The sequence below is a fragment of the Ochotona curzoniae genome, unplaced genomic scaffold (assembly GCF_017591425.1).
Source record: "Ochotona curzoniae isolate NIBS_2020 unplaced genomic scaffold, NIBS_Ocur_1.0 contig_2981, whole genome shotgun sequence".
Classification (NCBI taxonomy): domain Eukaryota; kingdom Metazoa; phylum Chordata; class Mammalia; order Lagomorpha; family Ochotonidae; genus Ochotona; species Ochotona curzoniae.
In genome coordinates this window covers 51,770-70,655 of record NW_024465672.1, presented here as the reverse complement: position 1 = coordinate 70,655, position 18,886 = coordinate 51,770, and the positions used below count along the sequence as shown (strand labels likewise).

The window sequence follows — 18,886 nt, the reverse complement described above, 5'->3', positions numbered from 1 at the left end:
TGCCCTACTGACCCTGAGGGGATGCACAGGGCCTCTCCTCCTCTGTCAGATCCGGATCTTCTGCAGATGTCCAGCTCCATCATGCTCTAGGATATACTGAAGCTCAGGTTCAGATGGAAGAAAACTGGGGAACATCCTGGGAATGGGATGCCTTATGGAGTAGGTGGAGCCCAGCCTCCTTTGTTAATGTCCCCTAAGACAGTACTTTTCATCAAAGGGTCAATTTATGACTCCCTTCTCTGCAGAGCAGGATAGGAATTCTATGGAGGAGGCTGATAAGCTCCCTGTTCCTGTGTCTCTATCTCTTGACAGCCTGTGGTTCTCCTGGAGAAGAATCTTGGCCATCATTTTCCTGCCACTTATCTCATCAGGACTTGCTCCCCGCCCAAAATTGAGAGGGAATCGTCCGTCCCAAACAACAACATCATCACCTGCCACTCATGCCAGGTTTGCATGGAGGTGGGGCAGGGCGAGAGGCAGTATGCTGTCTCTTCCTGGAGAAAATGATGTGCACAGGCAGGTGCAAATCGTGTCCTGTTCAGCAGAACCACCTTTCCTTGGGGGCTCAGTAGTCTCCGCTCTTTCCCATTCTTGGTCCCTTTCTGACCTCCCCCTTCATCCCCTTTGCAGACATAAGTGGTCTCATTTGACCCCCCTGGACCTGAAGAACCGATCTGTGGGCCTTGGCTTTGAAAACCCAAGAACGGGTAACGCATACTTCACCCTGGACGGTCACAAGTTCCGTATCTTTGGTGGCTCCATCCACTACTTCCGGGTTCCAAGAGAGTACTGGAGGGATCGCTTGCTGAAGCTGAAGGCCTGTGGCTTCAACACTGTCACCACGTGAGTACAGCCCCAGCCCCCTCATCTCGGGACCCTTGGGGAGCTCGCACCTGGAGCTGCAACCTGACTCTGAGCCTTGACTCTGCTTGGGACCCAGAGTGAGGACCTTCCTTCCGCCTAGGCTTCCTGCTGGTGTCTGGCATGCTCAGGCACTCAATTGTCATTTATGTTTCCTCTATGATTAAAGATTTTGGGGAGAGGGAATAAGAGATAAATAGGGGTAATACAATAGGATTGTGTAAAACTGAAAAAAATAAAAGATCTATAGTTTTGATGCAAAAAAGATTGGAATTCATGCACAGTTTTCTTCCAGTATGTGCATTGCCTGATCTTTTGCAGTGTAAGTGATTTCCTTAGGAATTTCTCTGTAAAATGAGTTCTTAGTTCCCTTAGGTGCATTTAGTTTAATGACATCTAGTGTGTGGTTCTCCATCAAATGTGTGGAAAACAAATTAAAAATCTATTTTAAAATAAGGATTTACTTATTTTTGTTGGAAAGTCAGATTTACAGAGAGAAGGAGAGACAGAAAGATCTTCCTTCCACTAGCTCACTTTCCAGAGCTGAAGTGATCCAAAGCCAAAAGCCAGGAGCCAGGAACTTCTTTTGGGTCTCCCATGAGGGTGCAGTGTCCCAAGGCTTTGTGCCTTCCTGCACTGATTTTCCAGGCTACAGGCAGGGAGCTGGATGGAAAGTGGAGCAGCCAGGACACAAACCGACACCCATACGGGATCCCGGCTTGTTCAAGGAGAGGGTTCACCCACTAAGTCATTGAGCTGGGCCCCAAAGTTAACTTTACATTGAAAGAAAAGCTTCAAGAAAGCCCTGTATAGGTTTTCAGAATAGTTATCTTCTATAAACTTTTTGAGTCCCTTTCCCTTGTGCATGGGTTTCAACATTCTTTGCACTAAAACAAACTCCTACTTTAACGTTGCTTTCCTCGAGTTTTGTGAAATTTCCTTGTCTTCTCTAGGTTTGCCTACAGATGAACACACTGTTACAGATGAATAAATTTTGATGAAACAGTTTTTATTTGCTCAAAGGGCCATGTAAACTATTGACAGCAGTATCAGAAAGAGAACTTTAAAAAGCAGAGGGCAATTTAGCTTCAGTGGAGAAGCAGGGCCTATAGGGAGTGAGATCTGTGGTAACTGAATGTATGAAGGGTTTGGCAGGCTTGGCCATTTGCCCAGCCTCTGCCTTTCTTACCATCACATCATGTCCCCAGTGTCCCTGACTGTACCAGTTGCTTCGTAAGGGTTATCATGGTGGTGAGAGGGGAGGGAAACTTTCTATGGTTTCTGTAAAGTTTTTGTCACCATGCCAGGCATTCCAACTAGTGTGTTCCTGGCACACATGAGTGTGTGGCCAAAACAAGGGGGAACCAGGGCCTGTCACCGGGATCGATGTGTTAGTTGACATAGTTGACGTGCTTTGAAGGAGGGGCAGGCTGGTTCTCAGGCATGTTGCAAGTTCACACATCATGTTGCTTTCCTAACTGTTCTGAGACATGAGCAGTGCAATTCCCACTTGCAGAAGAAACAGGGTGCAGGGGGTTCAGGAGCTCACGTAGAGAGTACCGGGTGTCTGCTTCACAATGCAGCCCAGCTGTGTGGAGTTAGAAACAAAAATCCACATCTGTACAGTGTGGCCCAACTATGTGAGACTGAAATTAGGAGGGACATGGGCTGCTGCATGTGCATGGATGAGGAGACAGATACATACCAGACACAACGAAAAGAAGTTATGAGTAGTGAAGCTCTGTTACTAACATACTAGCCATCAGAAAAATCTTTTTTTTAGAAGATTTATTTATTTTTATTGGAAAGGCAAATATACAGAGAGGAGGAGAGACAGAGAAGATCTTCTGTCCAATGGTTAACTCCCCAAGTGGCCACAATGGCTGGAGCTGAGCCAATCTGAAGCCAGGAGCCAGGAGCCTTTTCTCGGTCTCCCTCATGGGTGCAGAGTCCCAAGGCTTTGGGCCATCCTTGACTGTTTTCCACAAGCTGGGAGGTAGAAGGGAAATGGAGCTGCTGGGATTAGAACCGGCTTCCATATGGGATCCTGGTGCGTTTAACGTGAGGACTTAAGCCATTAGGATATTGTGCTGAGCCCAGAAATAAAAGATCCCAAGACTAGAATTATTAAACATGTATTGAAGGCTGAAGCTGCTAAGCCTTGGGAAAGACACCTGTATCATGCTGTGTGATTTCCTGCATGGTAATAGTTGCCCGTAAGGGCACAAGATGGCAGGGAAGTTCCCCTCAGTAGATGGGTTTTGCCATTGCCAGAATTCAGATGCTCTTTCTGATGTATTCACCACTGCAAAGTAATAGAAACAATTTTGGTTGTTCAGTGATCACTTACCTACTACTTACACATAGCCAGGCATGCTCTGAGACTTGGAAAATATTAATTTATGGTTTGCTTTTTGCAAACCCTTGTTGAGAAAGATTTTTTTTTTTTTTTACAATGAGAAAACTCTGTCCCAGAGAGGACAAGATGTTCTTCTCAGGTCGCACTGACAAATGCCCAGAGCTTTCAAGAGCAGAAAACTTGCTTACAGCCAGGGGGCTTGGGACAGCTTCCTCATGGGAATGCAGCCTCTTTAGGTGGAGTCTGAAGATTACTGTCCACACCATGAGACATTTACTTGGGGACATGACCGTTTAGCCCTCATTTTTACTACTGTGGAACAGGGGTCTTTGTACTTGCTCAAAATCAATATTTGTGGCAAATTAAGCCTGTAATTGTAGAGTGTATTAAAATCACATTTTAGCAAAACTGGGGAGGGGGTGGAGAGAGGAGAATTGGGGGGACAGGAGAGTAAGGGATGTGAAGTTGTCTTCTTGGGACTATACCTGTGGAATGCCAAAATCACTTTTTCCTTATATAATAAACATTTTCTTGAAACCATGCTGGCAATGCTACACTTTCATTGTAAGAACATTTTATGACACAGGATATATGTTTCTAAAGATTTTTGCCACCTACAATTGGAAAAGCTTCATGTTCAAACCATGGGATTTATTCACAGCAGGAACTCTCAAACTTGTCACATTGAATAGAAAGAACAGAGAAGTATTAGCAACATGCCAAGAGGAATATAAATGTGCACAGGTGCAGTTGTGTTAATTGTGTTAATGCCTGTTTAAGTCAATATTGTGTTCCTGGATGAATTCCACATTAGCTGTTGTAGGTATTCCTTTCTGTATAAAAGTTTTTGGACGAAATCATCACAATGATTCTCCCTTATTTACTCTGCTGATCTGTGGTCCTTCAGGACCCAGGAATCCAGAATGAGCTGCTTCTTTCTGAATGCGCTCTGCTTTTCCCCTGCTGACCAAGTTCCTTTCTGCAGAGGAGGACATGCCTGGAAGGCCCTGTCTAGGCACTGAGGGAGCTGCTTGAAAGAGAAAGGCAGCCCTGTGACTGCTGACTCAGGCACAAGCAAGTAATTTAATCTTAAGAAACGAGTTTTATTGAGAATTGCTATTACATTTACTTTTAAATTATATTTTGTGCCTCTGATGTTGATGAAATCATATTTTCTTACTTCCCATAAGAGCTTCCTATTCCAAAAAAACCCAACATTTAATACTTGCACATCTTTATGGGGTACAATGTAAGTCAAAACACTTATGCAGTGTGTGGTGAGCATGTCATAGTAATTAGCCTTTTCATCTGTTTACCATTTCTTTATATTTAGAGACGTTAAGTTCCTCTCTTATACTTCTCCATAAAAGTTCATTGCAGTCCATCCTCTTCCCACTGTGATCTGAAATAGGATGTTCCTTGGATCTGTGGATTTGTACCTGTTATCCAGGCTCATTCTGTTGCTCCACCACTCCCTTCCCAGCCGGGATCCCATATGGGCGCTGGTTCTAAACCCGGCAGCTCCACTTTGCATCCAGCTCCCTGCTTGTGGCCTTGGAAACAGGTGAGGACTGCCCAAAGCTTTGGGACCCTGCACGTGCGTGGGAGACCTGGAGGAGCTTCCTGACTGCTGGCTTTGGATTGGCTTAGTTCCAGCCATTGTGGTCTCCTGGGGAGTGAACCATCAGATGGAACATCTTCCTCTTTGTCTCTCCTCCTCTCTGTACATCTGCCTTTCCAAAAAAAAAAAAAATCTTAAAAAAAAATTCACTCATTCATCTGAAAATCAAAGTTACCGAAAAAAGAGAGAGAATCTTCCATGTGCTGGCTCACTCCCCTTTCATATGAAAAGGATATTGAGTTCTTTTCATGTATTTTCTGACATTATTAATTATTTTTAAAATTGCTTGTTCATATTTTGTCTATTTGGAATTTGTACTTTTTTATGTACGTTTTTGATCTCCTTGACATTGTTTTGGTTGTCATGTCTCCTTGACATTGTTTTGATCTCCTTGACATTGTTTGTGTTAACCTGTTGACCTGCTATGCATCTTCCTTTGAAAAACATCCCTATTTAGTGTGCATTTAAAAGTATTTATTTATTTGAAAGGCAGGTTCCAAGGAAGGGAGACACAAAGAGAGATATTTCAGTTGCTATTTCACTCCCCAAAGGGTCACAAAGGCAAAGGCCACACCAGGTTGAGGCCACAAGCCTAGAAATTCATCCAGGTCACTCTTGTAGCTGGCAAGGACCTAAACATTTGGGTCATGTGCTGCTGCTTTCCCAAGTACATCTGTGGACAGCTAGAGGAGAAGTAGAGTAGCCAGGACTCCAGTAGGGGCCCATTTTCAGTGCTGGTGCTGCAGGCGGTGACTTAACCCATTATATCACGACCCTGACCCCTATTCAGTTTTAAATTGGATTATTTATTCCTTTAATACTTGGTTGATATCCTTAGATAGTTTGGTTATTAACTCCTTGTTAGATGTATAGTTCTAAAAGCTTTCCACTCACTCTGTAATTCCTCTATCTTGTTCTCGCTCTCCTTTTTTTTTCCTGTACAAGGACTTTTATTCCAGGAAATTCTGTGTGTCTGTTTTCACCTTTGTTCCCTGTGCTTTTGGAGTCATATCATGGACTCCCTTTGCATTCCAATTTAATACGTTCTCTGCCTTGTAAAGATTTCAAAATTTAGTACCTTAGATTTAGATTTCAATCCATTTTGAGTTTACTCATATTTATGATAAAAGATAGGGATTTTAGTTTTACTCCTCTTCATTTAAAATATTTTACTTACATAAGGGGAACAAATTTCATGTAGTCAATACACACAGGTTTTTTTTTTTTTTTAAGATTTATTCATTCCTACTGGAGAGGCAGATCTACAGAGAGAAGGGGAAACAGAAAGGTTTTCTGTCTGCTGGTTCACTCCCCAAGTAACTGCAGTGTTGAATCTGAGCTGATCTGGAGTCAGTAGCCAGGAGCCAGGAGCTTCTTCTCAGTCTTCCATATGAGTGCAGGGTACCAAGGCTTTGTGTCATTCTCTACTGCTTTCCCAGGCCACATGCAGTGAGCTGGATGGGAAGTGGAGCAGCCAGAACATGAATGGGTGCCTGTATAGGATCCTGTACATGTAAGGCCAGGATTTAGCCACTGGGCCACTGGGCCAGGCCTGATAGCATAGACCGTATTGAAAAAATAGTTTATGGTTTAGCTGAAGTGCACTTGTCTTGTTGCTTCTGCTGGGTTTTCAGTGAACCTGCGAATGTAGTTTCTGAATAATTTCTTTTACTCTCATCCTTGTCAACTGTGTCTTTAAGATGCACAATTGTCTACTCTGTTGAAGTTTGGAGGGATGGAAGTATAGCTTTGAAAAGAATAAGTATTTTCTTGCAGGTCTATATTTGGTCCAAATTGTATGTATATTGATCCAAACAGAGTTTGTTGTCAGTTCCTGGCAAATGTGATATCCTGGACCTTATTATTGATGCTGAAGAAAGAAATTTGACTGCTACCTTGTCCTACTGGGAAGCCTGAGTGATGCTGGCATGTGTGGCACCGATTACATTAGTAGTAGTACTGTGTGACACAGATGGATATGTCCTTATATCCTGTTAGATTTCAATGGGTGCTGTGCTTTTAATATCAATAGCCATAATATGAGGGCTAGAGGACTCTTACAGGGGGACTACAAGGTATACAAGTTGGTTTGCTCCGGACGCTGTGAGTCCAGAGAGGTAGAATACAGGTAGATTCCAACCTGTGTCCACTGGGTGCTTTCCAGCGGCAACAAGAAAGTTAGAATGAATTCAGGCCACTCCTTGTGGTTGGAATGATGATGTGTCTCGTCCAGCAGGACAATCAACGGGGGTCGCAACCACCTAGGAGAGATTGGGGGACAAGAGACACGAAGAATGGACAGCAAGACAGGATGTCTGATCAAGCTGTCAGTTTATTGATTTTAATTAAGGGTTTTTATATTCTTCAGTAACTAAGGCTCAGGGAGGAAAGGAGAAAACCATAGTCTCCAGACCGATTGTTCTTGAGCAGCCACCATATCAACCATAGTAACCAACATATCAACAATAGCATAGGTAATCAGCAACAAGATGTCGGCAGGTACAGCATAAATCACATTCTAAAACAGTTGCTAGAAACAATTGAAGCTAAGCATGTGATTAGTTTCATAACTTCTTTCCCAAGCATCTAGCCAGCCAGGGATTTTCCACTGGCCCATAGTTCTATATTCAAAATGGCTTCAGTGTGGCTATAGTACACGGCTCCTGACAATGATGTGGATCTTTTAATTGACTGCTTTTAGTGTTTGCTTCCAGAAATTAAGGTTACTCCCTCTTGCTCATGTAGTGAGCAAACATAGCTGTTGGGCTAGTGCTCCAAGCTCTCATAGTTACCTCAGATTTTGCCCTGCTGGTAGGAGTAAAACAGAGCAAGCTTGGAAGGCTTCCATGGTCAAGCATGGTGCCATATGTGGTTGGAATGAAGGCATCCCTCTAGCTGCTCAGATTGTTACCGTGTTGAGTCACATCTGGGTCCCATTAGTCACTGGTATTCATGGCAGGCCAATTTGATGCTTGTAGTGGCATGTGCAAAACTGAGCCCGTACCACCAAGCACAAGTCTCTGTCTAACCCCATGGCAAGTCTGGAGGGTCATTTTGTAGGCATTGGTCTGGGCTTGGAGGTCTATGAGCTTGATCCAGTGTGGGGGCTCAGAGCAGCAGTTGGCCAGGCTCTTGATTCCAAGATAAGGTCCCAGATTCCTTCTTTTGTCCTCTCTGCAGCAGCAGCAGAAGCCTTGTTCTGCTTTCTGGTTGATGGAGGGGTAGTGGACAAAACTTGGCAATGTGGGGTTCAAATGCTCTGCAAGGATGAGCCTGGAAGCCAGGTTATGACTCTAAGTGCAGTGACAGTGGGCCTGGCATTGAGCTTCAGTTCCTTCTCTCTTCAGCAGGAAGTGACCCTGGAAAGTTGCACAATATAGATCTGGGTGAAGAGAGACATAGGTGACTTTGACACCTGCTTCATTCAATGTGTTTTGGGGAAGTTATACTAACAAGAGACACTTTTCTCTCATCTTGATTCTGTTCTGAACATTAATAGGTACACAAATATATGTCCAAACTGGTGTCTCTGAGTGGAAGTGGTCCCTTGTGCTTCCTCCTCAGCTGCTTGTGGGTTTCTACATTCTTGTAACAACTTAACAGTTTGGAGAAGAGAACGAAGAATCTTATGCTGCTTCTCTCTTATGTCTTTCAGGTACATTCCTTGGAATCTCCACGAGCCAGAAGGCGGCAAATTTGACTTTTCTGGGAATCTGGACCTAGAGTATGTGATGTTGCTGCTGTGAGCTTGTCTGGGGATGCAGGGAAGAGGCAGAGAGATGCCTACACAGGGAAAATGAGGCAGGTTGCTATGTCTCCTGTGAAAATCTATGAGGTATAGGGCTCAAGCCTCTCCTCAGCACCATGTAAGAGTTTCTCCTCCACAGATATGACCCACCTGGGTTGTATATGCAGATGGAAGGCTACTGTCTGCACCACAGCCTGGGGAGAGGGACCTACCACTGCAGTAAGACTCAGCAACTTAGGATGGGACAGATGGATTCACTGTTGTAACTCTGTTTTAACTGTCTGACATCCTTCAGACTCCCAGAAGGGTTAATGGGTGGTCATAAGACTGGCAGTTGGAGAGATAAGTTCCAGAGTAAGCTGGATAGCTTACAATTCCTGTGACTTGGTGTAGGGACACCCTGATCTGCTAGGGGTATAGCCGAGACTTCCTTCATTTTGTTGTCTCTGGTGGTGAGAAAGTGGGAACGAGACAGACCTCTCCTGTAACATGCAGGGCACTCATGCTCCCATCCACCCAGCCTTTGCTCTGGACTCAAGCCCAGTGCTGAAGGGTTTTATCTTTCCAGAGCCTTTGTGATGACAGCAGGGAAGATTGGGCTGTGGGTGATCCTGCGTCCAGGCCCCTACATCTGCGCTGAGGTTGACCTTGGAGGCTTGCCCAGGTAAGCTGAGTTCTGACACCAGAGCTGTGGTTTAGTAAACTACATTAATTTGTCAAAAGTAAAATTTAAACCTAGTTGTGATGAGAGCAACTCCATTGCCTGAGTGTGTGTGTCTGGCATTGGATCCTGGGATTTACTTGTTTTCCCTTTTTTTCTGCCACCTGAGAGCTATGGTCATGGGATGGTTCCGTAGTCACTCCTATTGTACAGAACAGTAGTGGAAATGTCTTGTTCCTACTCCTGTGGCTTTGTCAGGGACTAAGGAGAACTGAGAAGAGTAGGAGGGGTACTGTCCCTATCCCTTCCCACAGGAAGGAGCTATGACCTTTCTCTCTTCCCATGCAGTATTAATAAATAAATAAATAGATAGATAAATAAATAAATAATGGAAATGCAAAGTTTGGGCCTGCAAAGAAGGTCTCATTTTACTAGTCTTTCTCTTATGTTTTTGCTACTTCCTGAAGCTATGAAACTTGACTAATTCCTTTCATTTTCACTTCCTGCATCTAATTTACTCATTTTAGATGTTGGCTGTTGACACAGAGGTGAGTTTTGGGAGAGAATCAAGAATCTATTCTCTTATCTCTGCCATCTGATAAGATTCCTGGTTTCTGTCCTAATGTGTTTCCAGATGAGCACTTTTCTTATATTCATATGGAGGACCTTTTTTTTCCCCCATGATCAACTCATTCTCTACTCCAGCTTAAGAAAATGATAAGCCTGGGGCCCTGCAGTGTGGCCTAGTGGCTAAAGTCCTCACCTTGAATGCACCGGGATCCCATATGGGCGCCGGTTTTAATCCTGGCAGCTCCACTCCCCATCCAGCTTCCTACTTGTGGCATGGGAAAGCAATGGAGGACAGCCCAAAGCTTTGGGACCCTGCACCCGTGTAGGAGACCCGGAAGAAGTTCCTGGCTCCAGGCTTTGGATCGGTGCAGTCCTTGCGGTTGCGCTTACTTGGGGAGTGAATCATCAGACAGAAGATCTTCCTCTCTGTCTCTCGTCTCTGTATATCTGACTTTCCAATAAATAAATAAATCTTAAAAAAAAATGAAAAGCCTGGGCCTTAAGTAGAATTTTAGAGAATTGACCATTTCCTTTGCTGATCATCTGGGGACCTCAGCGGCCAGCAGGGGAAGAGACCGTGTACTTTTAGCTCCCATCCTGCACATAGGTCTTAGGGGCAATGTGACCCTATCCACAAGGAACAGATGCTGTGTTCAGGAAACTGTTCCTAAGGACTCAAAAGAGTGGAGATGAGTTGTCAATTCATTGAAAACAAAAAATTCATAAAACCAGGCAGGCTCAGTCCCTTAGACTGGCCATTCGGATCTGAAAACTCTTGTAGGTTGTAAGGTGCTTTGGGGATGCAGCTGATGTTTGCTTGTAAATCCCACCAGAGTGGGAGTGGTCCAAGAACTGGAGCAGATCTTGGCAGGATTCCCTGGCACATCAGGGCTCTAAGTAGGAGCTGGATGTGTAGAGGTGAAAGCTGATGAAAGCGGCTTTTAGGAGGGCATAGAAGTTGTGCTCAATGGCCCCATACTTTATCCTACCTTCCTATCTCTTCACTGAACCTGTCCTTCCTCCCTACAGCCGTCTACTGCGAGATCCCAAGCCCCAACTGAGGACAACTGAAAAAGGCTTTATTGACGCAGTTGACAGGTATTTTGATCATCTGGTTCCACGAATGATTCCTCTTCAGGTAAGATTTTGTGTTTTCCATCTTCCCATCACTCCACGAAATGAACATGTTTTGTTCTGCCTGACGTTTCTGGACCTTCAGACTCCGCACCATCAGTGAGGACTTCTTTCACCTCCATTTCACTGGGGCTTATGGAATTATACCAGGGATTATCCTGGATCCTGGTGGATGCTTGGAATTTACTAATGTGCTGGCATATATCTAACCTGTCTCTGCTATTATGTCAGCTTTGCTGTTTTACAGTTAATGCAAATTTTGCAAATATTCTTGCATGACAGCAAAGAGTGGTTGGGAAAAAAATCAAGGCTCCCTTCTCATTTGAACCAAAGGCACAGAGCTGTTTGGAGCAGACAGCCAACTTGCTTAGGAAATTGTAGAGCAAATTGCTTGTAAACAGAGTCAAGTTATAGACCTATGTCAATGGACACTGCATTAAAGACATAATGTTTGAATGGATCAGACTAGGGCTTCTACTGGTAGGTAGGGCATGGAACAAAGTTTTGGGCTGGTAAGGAATTCCATGGCATGTTTTCCATGGAGACCTGGAGGCTAAGCAGGCCATTAGCTAAGCAGATGTGTTGGTGCTGAGTATCAATAAAGGAGAAGTAATAAATGGGAAGAAATGGAACGAGGGGCATAGAGACAGGAAGCCCACCATGCTTGGGCGGTGAAGAAGGAAGAGAAGTCAAATGTGACTTATAATAGAGAATTTAAAAACATTTTCATTTCCTTTTCATTCCTTCATCACTCTATCCCCTTGCCTGAAAAAGCACAGCCCCTCTGTGGTTAGCATCTTTGTTATGGACAATGGGATTTTCTGGGTTGTATATTGGGAATAAAGAGATCAGTCTTTTGTTCTTGACAGTATACTTTGCTGCCAGTGTCTTCAGAGTCCAAAAAGGTAGAGATATGCTCGCAGTGTAAGGACTCTACGTGGATAAATCCAATGAACTGGAATTGTGCTTTAGCATAAGCCTTCAATGTTAGTGAGACTGGGTGAAGGTTTTACTAACACAGCTTGAAAAGCAGCTAGAATGTGAGAAAGCATAATATGAATGCAGAGAACTTATGGCTTTCTTAGGAAGATGGAGTGAGAAAACCATGCGACACATCCTAGACAACTTGACCATATTGCCGTGTGATGTGAAGATCCTGGATAAATGTCCTTAATGGTGGAGGTCACTGAAATGGAAGGAGAGGTCAAAGGCGCATGAGGGAGAGAAACTGCCAAGGACTTAAGCAGACAGGAGCAGTGGGACCCGGCATGAAATCATAACATCATCCAAAGAGAAAGCAGGAATTTGGGAAGTCTCTTCTGGTTTCCACACATTGTCTGCTTCCAGCTTCTTTGGTTATATTGCAATCCAGGAAATTGAAACAGAGACTGAGTTTGGATTGAGTTTTGATTGCCTTTGCTTTTACTCTTTTGCATAGAGTTTTTCAAAGTATGAAACCACTGTTTCACTCTTGGATCTTTTTTTTTTAAAGCTTTATTTATTTTTCTTGGAGGGACAGATTTACAGAAAGAGGGAAACAGAGAGAAAGTTCTTCCACCTGCTGATTCATTCCCCCACCGACCACAATGGCCAGACCTGAGCCTATTTGAACCTAGGAGCTTCTTCTGGGTTTCCCACATGGGTGCTAGGCCTCAATGTTTTGGGCCATCTTCTATTGCTTTCCCAGGCCAAAAACAGGGAGCTGGGGGAGTAGTCACAACACAAACTGGCACCAGTATGGGATCTCGGTGCTTACAAGGGGAGGATGAGCCACTTGAGTCATTGCTTCAGGCCCTCGCTGTTTCATCTTAAATAAAAGAATAAACATTTTGAGATAGTTGATAGATAATGGTAGTTTATTTGGTTCTTAGTTATGAAGAAGTCCCAGAGTATGGTTCTATCATCTGCTCAGATCATTAGGGATGATTGCCTCCTTAACTTCAAGTAATCTTAGTTCATTCCTAAACCTCCACCTTTAAATTGCACTACCAGAGGACTGGCAGGCTGTTGGCAACACTGGGAAATCTGGTTTATAATGAAATTGTTACAGGTGGGAGTGTGGGCAGAATGGGCAAGAAGTAAGTGATTGTGGGTCTGAGACTTCGTAGTCAAGTGTCATAGTCAAGTTAGAAACAGAGGGAGCCTGTGGTAGCTCTTATCTTGGCAATCGTAGGGACAGCAGGGCTCCTACATATATCTTATTATTTGGATCGAAAGAGATACCAGACTCCAAAGGATTTGGACTCCAACCCTCCAGACAAGCTGTGCTATTTTCTCCAGGGACTCTCGACACTTCATTATTTGTTCCTGGTAGCTTCCTTCTTTAATTCTCTTGTGCTTGCTTTCAGTATCGATCTGGAGGCCCTGTCATTGCATTTCAAGTAGAGAATGAATATGGCTCATATAATAAGGATAGGCGTTATATGCCTTACCTTTACCAGGTAAGAACACTTGCTGTATATCCACACTTACATGCATACTTCCTCAATCTGTCTTTGTCCCGCACTGATTTCTGATTTCCTACATAGAGAACACTGTGTGAGGCATTGTGCATTACCAAGATATCTAAGATCAAATTGAATTTCTTTATGAATTGATAACTAAGGACATTCTTTGTATATTACTGCTTTTTGTTTATTGTCTATATCCACATCCCTGTGACCCATGTTTTTAAAATTAAATTTAGATATTAGTGAATGTACATTTATAGTTAATAGTGTTTCAGTAGCATGATGGTGATGTCTAGTATAGTAGTTTGAAGTTTCATGGTATTATGAATATTTCATCTTCAGATTTGTTTTCTCCTCCTTTGAAGGACTTCTCAGCTCAGAAATTACCTGAAGGACACCTTGTTGTCTTATCTGATAGTGCAGGTCCCCCCCTGTCCTTGAATGACCATATCGAGTGCTGATTAGGTTCTGTTCTATACTTGAGGTATTGATCAAGATGAGGAGACCACACAATCTGGCCTGACATACTAGACTGCTGTTGTGATTAGCTCTTTGCATAAGGTGAAAGATCTGGGGAATCATCAACTGGGCAAGAAGAGGTGGGCAAGCACACTGTGGGACTCCGTAGATTTGGTCCCTGACCAACAGTTGTGGAACTGGATAAGGTCTGTGAGGAATTCCTCACTCACACTTGTCTCAGGGACTGCTAAATGCCTTAGTCAAATCAATTGGACTATTATTATTTTTTGTTACATTGAAATTTCCACTTGACTATATTTCCAGACACAATTAGGCACAGCTAGAAGAATAGATGAGATACATTAAGAAGAAAGTTGAAACCCTCACCGTCTATCTATTTCCTATACTCTCAGAAAAGCTGATTTTTAACTCCTTCTTCCACAGTTGTAATATTCATTTCACAGGGTTCAGTCAGGAGCCAATGTTTGTAACACTGATCATTATTCCTTCTTAGAACCCATGGCTTCAGTCTGTGTCCTCAAGCACAAAATAGCTCCCATATTTTATTTATTTCTTTGAGTTATATCCCCCTTTTGTTTTCTGACAAATTCTTATTTTTTCTCCTGGAGGGTTTGATTGTGCAGTGTCAGAGCCCATGCTCAGCTGCTGTTTGGGTAGGAAAAAACACTGGGTTTGACAGATGCTGTAATTCTCCCAATGCTTAGCTTGCAGATAGCTATTGTATCAGTCAAGTTCAGTACTGTAACAAAACACCCAAGGCAACCTACATCTGGTACAAGGAGGTTTATGTTAACTAATGGTTTTGGAAGGCACAGTCCAAGATAGGCATGTCCAATTTGTCTAGTTGTCTAAGGAGGCCAGTAAATTGCAATAGTGGAACATGAGCAGAGGAAGTGCTCATAAGAACCATGAAGTGGAGAGTGGCCCAGTACATCTCAGGAGATTATAATCTACCTTCTCACAGCAACTGCTTTCTCTAGTCACCTGTGGACCTCCTACTAGTCCCATTAACTGGACACCAGACTTGGATTAAGAGTCTAAGCTTTCAGTGCCATGAATTTATGAATTGACTTAATTTATGGGCACAAGATACAGAATTTACCCAAGTCTTATTATTTTACCTCTAGCTCCCCCAAACTCTATGTTCTTATGTACAGCATGCAATCATTTCCTCCCCAGTAATTTCGTAATCTCAAACTCATCCCAGCATTGATTTAGGCTGAAACTCAAGTTACACATCTTCAGCTGAAAGTCCAAAAGTCCAAATTACAAAATACAATGCGGGACGAGCACAAGGCACACATTCTATTCCAAATACTGATAGCAGGGAAATAGAGAGGATTAACTGGATCAAAACAAGACTAAAACCCCTGAGGGCAAGCATTAAATGTTAAAGGGGGACATTGTAGTAGAAGAGGGCTCAATGACTTTGAAAACTGCCCTTAATACCTTTTTTGGTTAAACCCTATACTTTAGTTATTACCCTTTGAAGTCTTGCAATTGAGAGTCCACAAACTGCTTTCCTAGTAGAGATCTCATTTATGGTTGGCATTGTCCTGGTTGTGTTTCTTGGTAGTGGTTCTGTCATTGTAACTGGTCTCTGCGCAACCTCTTGAGGGGTCTGAGACATCTCTTAAAACAAGAGTGGAGGATTCTATGCCTCTGTCGCTTTATTGCTGTTTGGCATGGTCACCCTCTGAAGATGAAAGTTGATGCATACAACTTTTCTCAGTGGGCATATGCTGCTAGTTGGCTTACTTTCCTGAGGTGCTCGCATTAGGCTTACTACTAAAGCTTCATTAGATATTTCTCCATCGGAGGCTCCTTGCGGAAGCTCCAATCCAATAGCATGATTCTGCCTGGTTTTCCAGTATTTCGTTTTGGATCTTGGCAGAAGTATCATGACCTTGTTCCTTTGCATTCTGCATGCCTGCAAAAGCAGTATTGTGCAAGTGATGTTAAAGTCTTCCTGCCATCGCTTCTCGGCCTTTTGGCTAAGATCAAGTGTAAAGTCTTCCTGCCCAAGTTATGTCTGTATGTGCTGGAAGCAGGACTGCCACAGACACAGAGCACTTTGCTGGCAAAGGAGAATCTGGAGCTTGCCCTGGGGTAGAAGAATGCATTAGGACTCTTTCCTGAAAGAATCTCTCCAGGAAAGATCTTTGAAACAAATTTGTACTTCTTGACTTCTAGTGACGCTGTGATGGGAAGGGCTGGCTCCAGGGTCTCCTAAATGCCTTTGTACTCTTTTTCTCAATTATTTATTAGGATATTGTTTCCTGCTAATTTCTCTATCAAGGCATTTCCTATGACCCTTCTCTACTTTGCACAGTAAAATTTAAGTATATCCATTCCGCTCATTATTGCTTCTAATTCTCAGTGCAGTTTTTACTGAGAGCTACATAAAGCTAATGGTGCAGCCTGAGTACCTTGCTGCTTGAATTCTCTTTCTCCCAGTACAATAGTTTGTCATTTCTAAGTTCAGCCTCCCACAAGATATCAGAAGTGAGAGCAAACAGATAGGTTCTGTTCTAGGGAAAGGAAAGTTTTTAGTTCAGTTCCTAATGTAACTCTGATCACCATCTGAAACCTCACAAGGGCTTTCTCTCAGCATTCTGGTCATGACAGCTTAGCCAATCTTTGAGAAAGGCTGACTCTGTTCTAGATCACTTGTCCTTGAAGCCTTCACCAGCAACCCTCAAAATATTCTGACAATAATATTCTAGAATTTTTCTAGTTTTAAAGTCCAATAATATTCTGATGTCTGCCAGGTCACTTACTCCAAAGCTGTCTCTTTATTTCAAGTATTCGTTGTATTAATGATCCCTTAATGTCCTTAAATATCAGTTTTTCTGTATTAGTCAGTTTTGTAGTACCATAATGAAATACCTGAGATAAGCTACTTATGAAATAAGGAGTTTTCTTTTGTCACGTGATGTTAGAATTTCATAGCTCAAGATTGGAGGGTCTTTTTGGTGCAGTCATTTGGAGAAGACTCAAAGTGGCATAGCAGAGAACATGTAGAGGGATGATCACATGGCATGCTGGGAAGCAGAGTGTCTGGAGTAACTCCTGCCACTACATGAAACAGCTCCGTCCAAGAGCTATCGTCCAAGAATATATCACCAATGGTCTTAGAGTCTGTCACTGGGCCCGCCACATGGACACCATAATTGGATTCAAGTTTCATCCTCTTAGTAACACAAAATTGTGTCTTGGGTTTTAACTAACTGGTTGAGTTCAGCAAGTCATAATAGCCACACTCCAAATTCTCTAGCTCACATCGGCCCACCTGAATCCAGATGTGTCATTTCTCAACTGATTTGCATTTTTCTCCTGTGGAAACAAGGGACAGGAGCTAATTTTGTTCAATTTTCTCAACAGGCTCTAGTGAAAAGAGGGATTGTGGAGCTGCTCTTGACCTCTGATGATGAAAATCAAGTGCTAAAAGGCGCAACCGAAGGAGGTACAAGTTATAGTGTTATGTGAAGGGAGAAATGAGCCTTTTATCCAGGTGATGTGAGACTTGAACAATCCATGTGGCTCTCCAATGCCTCTCTTTCATATGCCAATTGAAATGGGTGCCAGAGATTATGATACCTGAAGATCCAGCATGTAGCTGAGAGCTCACTGTTGCCCCGGTGCTATGGCTTTTTACTGCTGTCATCATCTTTAACAGAGCACAACAGAATTCTTTATGATTAGTCTGTTTTTTTCCATGTTCCATGTTTATTTTTCTGATAAGCTCTGGGCATGTTTATCATCCTGACTATCCCCCATTAAGACAGCAGAGAGACAAAAATAGGTGTATAAGGAACATTGCCTGGCAGAGACCATGCCTTGGGGTTCTATAGCTTGAGAATGTATTCAGTACATCCTAGGAAATGAAGTAAGAGGACAATTCAGCACATTATTGGAAGGTGACAAAAGTGAGGGGAGTGATCGCTCTGAGCAAACAGGTGAGTCAGGAGCATCTATCAGGGAACATTTATCAAAGACCAGCTGTTGCAGCCAGTGGCTGTTTGTCTTTTAGTGGTTCCTCCCTGCAATGACGTAGCACACTAGAATGTGTGCTGAAACTGACAAAAAGAGACCTGCACGTAATTCTGAGATATATTCAAGTCAGTGGCATTGTCCTGGCCTGTTTCTCTGTACTTAGTATGCTTCTATTCTATTCACCTTTTCAGGAAAGTGAATGGCCCCTACTGGTGGTCAGGGAAGAAAAATGTTTACAAAGGCTTTAAAGTGAATTGAAAGTAGTATCTCATATTTCTTATTCAGCATGCCTCCAAATTCTCCTGTGTGTAGGCTGTCTGACACCCATTCCTGGATGACACTTTCAACAATGACCCAACAGATCTTTTTATTCTTTCTACAGCATTAGCCACTGTCAATCTGAAAGAAATTAATGACAATTCCTTTGATCAGCTTCAACTTGTGCAGGTAAGTTACTTCAAAGGAGAGTTGTGTGCTTTTGCTGCCATAAGCCATGCCCCTGGCCCTGCTCAGCACATGCAGTAAAAACAAGATGTTTGGCAGGAATATTGCAGCTCTCCATCCTGTGCGTCTAATGTGCACTACCATGTTGGGAGTGTGTTTTCCTTTTGGGAAATGAGGAAATTCCACTTCTGGATTGATCAGTTTACAAAGGATGGTGGGAAGGGAATGGGCTTATTTGAGGTAAAGCCTAATTGTGGAATGAGATAGGTAGGATATGTAATTACTGAGTATACTTGCTTCTGCATGTTTTCCTCATTCTAGCACATAGCATTCCCATTTCCTTTGACTCTATCCACACACATAAACTGCTGTTTACCCAGTCTACCTTGCTACTTAGAAGTCCTATGACAAGAGAATTAATCCATTAAGTGAAGGAAGTAGCATTGGTGAAGGACCATCTTGCCTATTGTCCTCATGCTAGCCTATGACGTTGTACTTGAGTATTCTTATTCTGTGTCCTATTTGAGGGAGATTATGGAAAAAATTGTCTTGCATGGTCCAG

At 43.0% G+C, this 18,886-nt stretch overlaps 1 protein-coding gene across 1 annotated transcript in view; it reads left to right on the top strand.

Moving 5' to 3' along the window:
• The first annotated feature begins 262 nt into the window (after window positions 1-262).
• LOC121155658 (beta-galactosidase-1-like protein 3) overlaps window positions 263-18,886 on the top strand; it is a 49,109-nt gene continuing 30,485 nt past the window's right edge. Inside the window, exons 1-8 of the mRNA XM_040979097.1 lie at window positions 263-447; window positions 631-843; window positions 8,497-8,565; window positions 9,158-9,253; window positions 10,850-10,958; window positions 13,303-13,395; window positions 17,269-17,350; window positions 18,263-18,327. Coding sequence (XP_040835031.1) covers window positions 263-447; window positions 631-843; window positions 8,497-8,565; window positions 9,158-9,253; window positions 10,850-10,958; window positions 13,303-13,395; window positions 17,269-17,350; window positions 18,263-18,327 — 912 coding nt within the window. The remainder of the gene's footprint in view (window positions 448-630; window positions 844-8,496; window positions 8,566-9,157; window positions 9,254-10,849; window positions 10,959-13,302; window positions 13,396-17,268; window positions 17,351-18,262; window positions 18,328-18,886) is intronic.